The sequence below is a fragment of the Marmota marmota genome, unplaced genomic scaffold (assembly GCF_001458135.2).
Source record: "Marmota marmota marmota unplaced genomic scaffold, marMar, whole genome shotgun sequence".
Taxonomy (NCBI): domain Eukaryota; kingdom Metazoa; phylum Chordata; class Mammalia; order Rodentia; family Sciuridae; genus Marmota; species Marmota marmota.
The window spans coordinates 7,435,510-7,445,874 of NW_026000137.1; the positions used below are offsets into that span (position 1 = coordinate 7,435,510).

A 10,365-nucleotide genomic window follows, 5' to 3' on the forward strand; every position below is an offset into this window, starting at 1 on the left:
GTCCTCGGGCAGAGCCGGTGTCAGCCGTGTGCAGCCTGCGCTCTGTAGAGCTGCTGCCCTCCTGGGCTGAGGGAGCCGAGGGCCCGGGGCCTTTGGGTCTAGCAGCATTGCCCTCATTCGTTTCCAGGGAACCCGGGGGCAGGTGGGAAGGCAAGGTCCCAGAAGTCAGATGCCACTGAGGGGGAGACAGGCTTAGTGCTTCAGAAGCCCTGACTGCCGCATCCACCTGCTCAATGGCTTAGAGGAGTCAGACTCAGCCACAGGCAAGTTCCCTCCTTCTTGGTGCCACCTGCCGAGCAGCTCCTGCCAGGCGGGGTGGCAGAGTGGCCCAGCCTGCCTGGCCCGACTGTAGGTTTGAGAGAGTGTGGCCTCTGGGACCTGCTGGTCCTCCTGAGGTCTCTCTCTCTCTCTCTCTCTCTCTCTCTCTCTCTCTCTCTCGGCCTCGACTGCTTGCTGGCTCCGTATATGGACTTGGATTTCCAGGACAATATTCAGTAGAGAAGTAACTGACAGGATGGAAAGTTTAAAAGGCCAGATGATCTAGAATGTTCAGGTCCTGGAATTGGAGGGGCCAGGCCGGGCGAGCTCTGCCTGACTGCGGCCTGTGAGGCAGCATGGCTCCTTCCTGGCTCGCTCTCCTTCTCCAACCACGCCCAAAACTCTGTTCTCAAGGTTTAGCCCCCGGCATCTGCCAGATCAGAGCAGATCCCCCACCTCCCTGTCTGCAGGTGTGTCTTCCACACTGGCTTTCCAGGTGGGTCTCTCCATGTTACGAAGATCTGACCACTTATGAAAACAAAGCAAGCGCTCCTTTAAGCACCCACTGGGCAGCGTCACCAGGTGCAGAGCAAGCCCCAGCACAGGGCCCAGGGCAGCGTCCAGGCTCTGCAGAGAACTGCAGACTTCAGGGGATGTCAGACTGGTCAGCACAGTGGGGCCCGGGGCTGAGCCATCAGATGTCTCCTGGCATGAGAGGCTGCCCTCCTGCCAGAATCACAGCTGCAGGGGGCTAACTGTCTCCGCCCCCTCTGGACTCACGATGCTCCCTGGGACTGTGGGAACCCAGCCCGTAGGCTCACAGGGACCCACTGAGCCTCGTTACTCTCCACTCCTGCCTCCCACCCAGGCACCGTCCCCATGCTCTGGCTCTCCTGTGTCTGCCAGGCCTGGCCTGTCCCTGCGACCTGCCCTGCTGCCCACGTAGGTGGGGTGGAAGACCTCTGTGTCTGGTTGTTCCCTGGCAGCAGGAGGAGCCAGAAGTCACCAAGGAAGTGGAGACACCAGTTGTCAGACACAGACACTCTGGGGAGCACAGGAACGAGCGCACAGCCCACCTGGTTTGCTGTAGAAATGGCTGAACACTTGGGGACAGGGCACGGTGACCGTCTCCCCCGCCTCTGCAGGGCGCCAGCAGGTGATGTTGTCCCAGACACCAGGGCAGGCTGGAAGGAGAGGCAGAGAGTGAGGGGGCCAGCCCCAGGAGGTGGCAGGGAGGCCATGAGTTAGACACTGCTGTGCCCACTCTGATTAGCTTGGGAGAAACCATCAGGAATGCAGTATCAAGCATTTGGATAATGTTGCACTATGTAATTTTCAAGTTTTATTTCATTTTCAATTGGCAAGTAGGGAGTATGTTTATGGGATGAAAGTGTTGTCGAACCCTGCACACTGAGGGTTCAAGCCAGGCTGATCGGCACATACCTTGCCTCAGAGACTTACTTCTGTATGGTGACAACATCTTAAATTCATTCTTTTGGCATTTTAAAAATGCAATTCATTATTATTAGGCATGTTCACTTGCTGCAATGATAGGGCACCAAGACACACTCCTGTCCCACAGCAGGGCCAGTGCCCCCAGCCTCTGGCAGCAGACTTGCACTCTGTGGCTTCCAGGAGTGAGGCCTGCTGTGCCTGCTGTGCCTGGCACTGCCCAGGTCGGCTGGGGTCATCCTCAGTGCACTCAGCAGTGGAGGCCAGAGTACGCCGAGAAGCCTTTATTCCACACGGCTCCCATGTGGCTCTGGGCGCCCTCACCTGAGTGGGCTGGCCCTTGAGGGATGAGCACTGTCCAACCCACTCTCACCCCTACGACCATCCCCCAGCCTGCCCTGGCCCCCAGGACCAGCCTGCAGCATAATCTGACCCCCAGGACCAGCTCCCAGCATGCCCTGGCCTCCAGGACCGGCCGTCCAATGTGGACTCTGACACTGCAGCTCCAGGGGTGGTGGTGTGCATCCTCTGCTGTCCGTTACTCCTGCCCCATCTGAACCGCCAGGTCCCTCCTGCAGAGGTCTTGATGAGAGCCCCAGAGGGATTCTGGCTGCTTGGCTGCGCCCTCACTACAGCCCAGCCCCGCTGCAGTGGCCCTGCAGGTCATCCGCTGGGCAGCATCTGTGGCAGCTCAGGTGGGATCCCTCCACAGGGGCTGTGTGGAGGTCTTTGTGCCCTCTCTGCTCGGGCTGCCCAATGGCTGCCGGGATCTGACTCTCCCCTTTCCCAGGGAGTATCCCTGGTGCTTACCCCTGCACAGTGGAGAGGACAGTCCCACAACATTGCATCCTGGAACCCGCAGAGACATCCATCAGACCCACCCAGCGCAAGACCTGCTCAGAGCACTGGTCCTTGGAAAGGGGGCCTGCCCGGTGTCCTGAGGAGCCCAGACCCCAGGAGCCACCTGTCACTCCACAGCTCAACACAGGGGACACTGCACGTGTTGACGTCTTCCTGCCTCCCCTTTCACGTCTCTCACCACCCCTTCTGGTTCACACGGAGCCGTTTTCCCCACAGCCAGGCCATACTCCACAGACTGACCACATCAGGAAGTCCCAGCTGTAAGTCCTCAACAGCCATATGTCCATGAAGACGCAGGATGAGAGATTATCTGACAGGAAGGCCAGGTATGAAGTACTGACTGGACTAGAAATGCTGGAATCCATCTTGTCTTTTGGAAGGAATCCTAGTTCCTCCCCCATTGATGAGAAAACTCAAAACGTGTGAAGAATGATTAAAAGTGGAATTCAACATATTTAAGCTCCAAACACAACTGATTCAGTACAAATCATCAGCACATAATAAGACCTGCAAGGTACTGACTGAGTTCCTGCTATTATGATGAAAACCAGGGAGTCACAGGCAGGTGCAGGGTCAGCAGGAGCTTAACTGTGGCTCCACAGCCATCAACTGTGGGGTCTGCTCACCTGCACAGGGCTCGCCTGTGTAGGTCCACCTGTGCAGGGATGCACCTGTGCAGGGCTCGCCTGTGTAGGTTCACCTGTGCAGGGATGCACCTGTGCAGGGATGCACCTGTGCAGGGCTCGCCTGTGTAGGTTCACCTGTGCAGGGATGCACCTGTGCAGGGCTCGCCTGCGCAGGGCTCACCTGTGCAGGGATGCACCTGTGCATCTGTGCAGGGATGCACCTGCTCAACCTTGTCTCTCTTCTCTGTAAGGTGACTACTGAGCAAGGAGATTCTTATTCCTCTTAGCTCTACAATTCTAAACTAACACCTGTTAGAAAAGCTGGTACCTTCGCTCTGTAGAGCTGCTGTCCTCAAAGCCACCGACCCTGGGTGCTTGCCATTAACTTAAAGCCTGCATGGTGTTGGGAGCTGACTTGGGAAAAAATTATTTTTTCAAGTGCTTTGTTCTCTTCTGATCTGCAACCCTCAGTTCTGACCTGAATTGTCCCAGGTAAGCAAAGTGCTGGCCTCAAAAAGCACTGTGTCCCTCATGCTCACAGGATGCTGTCTTCTCCGCACTGAGTTCACAGCAAGGGACACAAGAGAAAATAGGAGCTGGCCTGCAGGGACCAAGTGAGGAGGATGCAGATGACCAGGCTCTTCCTCAAGTTAGACTGCCCTGGACTTGAGACTGCAAGCTGGCCCACAGCAGGCTGGTCCTCTCGCTCAGAGAGCCTCAAGTCCAGCCCTTCTTGCTCAGCGCTCCCAACCAGTGCCTGTTTGCCAGAAGATCCTCCCTCGTATCCTGGGGCAGAAACCTGGCTCTGAGTTACTTCCACTCTCATCCCTTGTTCCCTGGAACCTTGCCGGAGCTGAGCTGTGCCTGCAGCAACTCAGCCGTTTTCCACCTCTGCCTTGCTTTGACTTTCTGCTCACTGATCCCTCAAAATAACAGTATTTGGGGCTGGGGTTGTGGCTCAGCGGTAGAGCGCTCACCCAGCAAGTGTGAGGTGCTGGGTTCTATCCTCAGCACCACATAAAAATAAATAAATAAAATAAGTATTTTAAAAAACAGTATTCTTGGAGACCTGCTGTCACCTGGGCACTCAGGGGCTACCTAGTTGACCACACAGAGCAAGAAGGACCCATGGAGTCTGTTTCCTGAGCTTGGGGGCATGTGCAGACATGGACACTGTGCTCTGAGCAGCTGCCCTATCAGGACAGCCCTGTCCTAGCAGCTTGGTTTCAGGACTTTCTTGTCTTGGCGTTGACTGCAAAAGAGGCTCCAGAGAGTGGCTGGCTGACAGAGTCAGGCAGGAATCAGGCCCAGCTTTCGCAGCCCCACAGAAGGTGGATGTGACTTGGACAGACAGATCTGCTGGCACCTAGAGTTTCAGAAATGCTGGTCACACTGCCAGGCTGCCTCAGACTCAGTTCCTCCGAGGACACCCTGAATGCTGTCCATTGGGATGGCCAAGTGTCAGGCACCTGTGACTGGATCTCATAGAACCTCAGTCCCTCCAGGGCAAACAGAACACATCAATTCTGCTGAATGAGGGTGCCTTGTTATCACTTGGAGGATGCAAATTCATGTCATTTGTTCTTAAAATAGTTGTCAGTGAGATAAGGAGAGCTACACCTATGCATTTGCTAGGCGGGGCTTGGTGCCAAATGCCACCCAGAAGTTGCAATTAAGAATGGTGACAGTAATTGCTATTGGAGAAGTGGTGGGGGGTGGGGGAACCCAAGGGAAGCATCCACAGCAACCACCATCGGTGAGACAGCAATGTGCTCGGAGGATAGAGCACAACAGCACAGTGTAAGAATACCATGAGCTGGGAGGCCACAGGATGATCTGAGGGACATTAGTGGGCAGACATGGGGTGACAGTGCCCTAACTGTCCACAGAGACAGAGACCAAATAGTCAATTGTTCTTTCCTACTGATTTAGCATGGTGTTGGGATGAGCTCCTGCCAAGCTTCTGGTAATAACAAATACCCACATCTCCAGCAGATGTTCAGTGAGCAACTACAATGATCCCCCGTGCTACACTGTGGATGGAGAGTCTGGTCACCTGCTGAAGCACTTCATGCCAGAAAGAATGGCAGATGCCTGCCTGGCCACCATGGCCCTAATCCACTTTGGGTTTGCTTGGGAGCCCCCTTGTGATCCCTAAGAGAAATTGAAGACGCAGATCAGGACAGGAGGGGATCTGCCAACAGGGCTGCAACTCCACAGGTGCGTGCTTGGAGATCTCCCCACAGGGCTGGGACTCCACAGGTGCTTGGAGATCTCCCCACAGGGCTGGGACTCCGTGGGTGCTTGGAATGATGTCATGGGCATCACCCAGGGAAGAGACTAATTAGAGTGGGGCAAGAATCCCACCCTCAACTGGTGGGGAAAGCTACAAACCAAGGGTCCAGAAAGGCCACTTCCTGGGACATTGTCATTCCCTGGGCGATGGCCATGCATGACTAGAATCTCAGAAGTGGCAGCTTTATTCTGGGATTCTGGTGGACCCTGAAGACAGAAGTCACATTCTGGGACTTCAGCTAACATCACACCAAGACCCAGAAACAGAAATAACCAAAGCTGGTAAGTGCACAAAAGGATTTTCAAGCCACTTGCAGAGATACAGGCAGAACATACGTATTTAGAAATCCTGGATCCAGCAGAACCCAAACATCACCTTGCTCCAAACTGAGCCGAGTCAGTTCCTCCCTGGGCCCTGCCCATCACTGCCTGCCAGCACCGGCTGACACCTAGCTCTGGACAGGAGCCTGCAGGGCCCCCTGGGCCTCATAGGTGCTGCAGGGGCAGCGGGCATCAAGGGGTCTGAGTACAGGGGGAAGTGCACAAACAAGAGCCTCACTCAGGAGCTGCCTGCTGTGCCTCAGCAGCACCGTCTCCTCACCTGACCAGCACCTGCAGCTGCTCGGCGCATGGTTGGTGCAGAGGGAGGCAGGGCTAGGGAGGGCTGTGCAGGGCATGAGAAGCCCTTCGTGGCCCCTTCTGGACAGGACTTGGGAGTGCCAGGCTGGTCCTGGGATAGTCTCCCCCAGGTTCATGACTAAGGCTTGGGTGACACTTCCCAGGACTGTGCTAGGACTTCTCTTCCCAGGTGAGGGGACCCTGGCTCCCCCAGCTCCAGGCTCCTGAGGAAGCAGTGTGGAGCTGCCACCTAGGCCCAGCAGGGGCAGAGCGAGGCCACCATGGGGGGGGGGCAGAGGACTGTGCAGCACCGTGGCCCCAGATCATCAGTCAGCACCTGGGCCTGATTCTAATGACCTCACAGAAATGCCCGATCCCCAGGAACTTTTGGGAGCTGCAATGGTCCCTTCATGCCCAGGTCCTCATCACAGAGCACTGGCCTGGGTCCCGATGATGGATGCCTTTCCCATGAGCTCTGCTCTCTCCCTCTTTTCTCTGAGAAAGGTCACCTGTCTCCTGCCCCAGGTGGAGGCCTTGCCCTCCCTCCACCCAGCAGCCCCCATGTGGGACCCTGCACAAGCCCCTCCAGAGCTGCTGGCCTGCTGCCACCCAGCACCAGGCCTTTTTCTTCCACATCTCCCTCTGGTTTGGCGCCTGGCCCCTGATCTGTGGAAATGGCTCCTGGGCTTTGCTTGTCCACAGGAGCATCATCTCCAGGGGGCCTCGTCCTTGGCAAATTTCTCTATCCCAGGGCACCCAGATTCCTCCCATAGAGACTGCTTCATGAACTCCCTGGAACAGCTCATGGAGACCTCCCACTGAGACCCACACTCTCATACAGAGACTCCCCTCTCAGAGAGAAACCTGCCTCTCCAGAGACCCCTCCTTGAACACAAAGACCTCTGGAGTCCCAGCCCTGCAGCCTCTGCACACCCACGTGGTCTTCCTCACTGAGTTGAGGGCCTTGCCTCCTCCTTCCCTGTGGCTGTGCTCTGGCCTGGTCACCTGGAGATTATCCTAAGCCCACCCTCCTTGAAGCTCCAGCAAAAAGCCAGCATCAGAGCCCCAGGTGGAGATCCCCTGAGCTCACAGACGAGTGCTGGTGCAGGGGGACGGTTCTGGGTGCAGGGCCTGAGCTCAGGGGCTCTGCTGTGTGGAGGGTGCGATAGGGTGCAGGGTGCAGGACAGTGTGCTCCCTCCTCTCCAGAGCTCCTGGGCTCATGTGCACGGTCCTTCCCAGGTGGCCTTGGCCTTCCACTCTGCATGGGAGGTGCGGAGCTCAGGCGAGGCAGGTGGGCAGCACAGCTATTTCACACCTGCAGTGGCCACAGACCTCCAGGGCACTCTGGGTGGAGGCACCTGATGTCCCCTCCAGACAGTCTCCAATCCAGCAAAGCCACAGCTGCTCCCAGGGGTCCCTGTTCTTCCCCAGGAAGGAGGTGACGGAGGTCTCTGCCAGGTGTCATGAGGGAGGCCCCCGGGAGAAATGAATGACCTCAGATCCAGGCAGGCTGGTGGGAGAAGCCATTTCACCAGGAGGGCGGAAACTAGCAGAGGCTGTGTCTAGAGGTGGCTACGCCCAACACGAGGTGGATATGGACAGGACTTGCCAGCTCAGACGTGGGGCTGCAGGGCATGCTGCTACCTTAAAGAGGCAGGTGAGCCCTTCTGGAGCACGCTGCTCTGTCCCCCCGCCACCATGATGGCCACAGAGGCAGCACGTGGTGAGGGTCCTTGGACCTGGCAGCTGCCCACCTTCTGGGCCTGGCTTCCTCGTCTGGTGGTACGATGGGCAGGGTGGCTGGGGATTCCCCACTCTGCCCAAGCCAAGGGCCTGGAGCACCTCTGCCACGGTCAGTGCCCCTTATTCTCACCAGGCCATGCTGTCCCCTACGCTGCCTGCCCATGGCCTTCCTTGAGTAGGTGCTGGGCAAGGTGTGTGCAGCGCACTCCTCATCTTGGTCTAACCCCCACCAGAGGAGAGCCCCTCCAAGGGAGCCTCAGAGCCCAGAGGTCAGGAATGCCAAACAGGACCTTGACCGCAAGGGAGCTGGGACCCACAAGAGGAGACGCTGCCTGGCGTGCTTGGAATGCCAAGGCGGTGCTCACCATCTGGACAGAAGCAGCTCAAGACCCAGTGGGGGCCGGGGAGGGCAGCAGGGGGCAGTTGGTTCACTGTCCACTCCAGCACAGGGTGGGCTGGATGGAGCAGTCAGAAGACATGCAAAACTAAAACCAAGACCCGGGCACTAGGCACTCGGCAGGCACAAAAGGTCGAGAGCGAATGACCAGTGCCCACGGCAGTCTAGAGGGTTCACAGCCAGTGACACAGAAGCCAGCTGTGATCAAAATATTTCCTGGTCTTATCGGCAGCTTTCCCACCTTCTTTCTGCCTGGTCTCTGAGGGAGGATGTAGTGGCCCTGGCCACTCCATCACTTTGGTTGCTTCTTCCTGATAGGCTGATGCCACTGAGGTTCACTCTCAGGTCTCCCCCAGAAATCCCATGCTCCTTGGTCCAGGCCCTGTTTCCTGACAATGGAGGGACATTTGCCTTTAGCACTATGGACCCCAATGTATTGCCCAAGCATCCACTTGGGGTTCCCTGCTCACTTCCCATCACCCCTCCCACCTGGCATACGCGCCATGAAAACATCAAAGAGCAAGAGCATCAGCTGAGGCTCTGGCAACGACGACAGTGGGGCTCGCTTTTGCTGGGTCGAGGGCACAAGGTGGCCTGTGGAACACAGCCCCTGGGTGCGAGAGCTTTGAGGCAGCCTCTGAAGCTTGACTGGCAAATTCTGCAAAGCCTTGCAAACGGAGAGACTCAAAGGCATGTCCTCTGGGAGAAGCGGCATTTGGCCCTACAATCAGAAGTGTGCAAAGCCAGAGGCCACAGAAAACCTGTGAGAGCCCCACGGAGGCACATGCTACTGTTCACCAAGGCAGCGACCATGGCCCCACAGCCTCTGCTGCCAGGGGGAAGCTGGCATCACCTGGCCATGTAGAGCAGAGCTGTGCACTGCTGTGGAGCATGCTACTCCAGAGGCTATGCAGGCCTGTGAGCCCCAGAGCCCCCTCCACTTGTTCCCTGGGAAGAGGAGGGGCCCCAGACCAGGGCCACACAGTTGTGGCTGGGAAGCCAGGATGTGAGGTGGCACACACACAGCAGCCTTGAAGTTGGCTGGCTGGAATCTCGCTGGTCACCTAGCAAAGGCACTGGGCACCCCGCCTGCAACAGGGAAAGGATCAGCTTCTGAGGATGGAGGCCAGGCTGCTGTGAGAAGAGCCAGGAAAACCCAGACCTGAGGACTGGAGGAGGCTGGAGAAGCCAGGAGGGCGGGCATCAGCTGGGGGCCGTCAGCAGGGAGCTCTCTCCTGGGAGAGAGGGCCACAGAGGAGGCTGCCGGGACCAGTCAGCACCAGGGTCACCCAGGCCCTCTCCTGGAGCTCCTGAGATCCACAGCTTTGTCCTTCCAGGCATGGCCACATCCACCAGCTCCCAGGCCCCACCTCCGACTACTCCCCACAGACTCCTGGGGTGAGCCCATAGAGAACCTTATTCAGGGTAGAATTTATTTCAGGCAATTTTCTTTTTCCTCTGAGAAGTACATTTAAAGGCATGTTCAGAAATCCAAATCATTAAAGAGTCATTGATCATTTAAACATACAGGTCTAGGCACGGATCTGCAAAAGTACAGAAAAGAAATCTGTTGAAAACGACACAGAGAACGCAGACCAGCTGTGCACCTCTGCAGACCCACCCAGGAGCCTGTGCCGATGAAACACGGAGGAAAGAGGCGGACGGTGGCAGGTCATGCCGCCATGTCTCCAGGAGGCAGCGGCTCCGTCCTCATGGCTCCACCCCTCATAGGCACAGGCCGTGATCCCCACCCACTACTGGTTCACACCAGTCAGACCGTGATGTCTCCAAGGACCAGGAAGGGCCAGACCACACCACAGCCAAGATCCAGAGCAACCCCGCAGCGGGACCGATCACGCAGTTGGGCAGGGCGCAGGAAGCACGCCAGGGAGGCACATTTGTCAGGACTTTAGAGAGAGAAGCCATTCATGGATACCGATGAGCATTCACGGTGACAGTGAGACATAAGGAAGGGCCAGAAGAAAAGCGGGTGTCATTGAGTGTATAACATGGGTACCACCATCACAGACGTGAAAGGGGGGCTTCAGGTGAGGATACAGGGCCACAAGCAGCAGTGGCAACTTCAACCATGGCTTGGAATCACCCGCCCCCCC

The 10,365-nt window shown here is 57.1% G+C and overlaps 1 protein-coding gene across 1 annotated transcript in view; it reads right to left on the reverse strand.

The window, feature by feature from the left end:
• Positions 1–10,365, reverse strand: part of Vipr2 (vasoactive intestinal peptide receptor 2) — a 54,748-nt gene that overhangs the window by 38,613 nt on the left and 5,770 nt on the right. Inside the window, exon 4 of the mRNA XM_048785406.1 lies at positions 1,335–1,442. Within this exon, the coding sequence (XP_048641363.1) occupies positions 1,335–1,442 (108 nt within the window). The remainder of the gene's footprint in view (positions 1–1,334; positions 1,443–10,365) is intronic.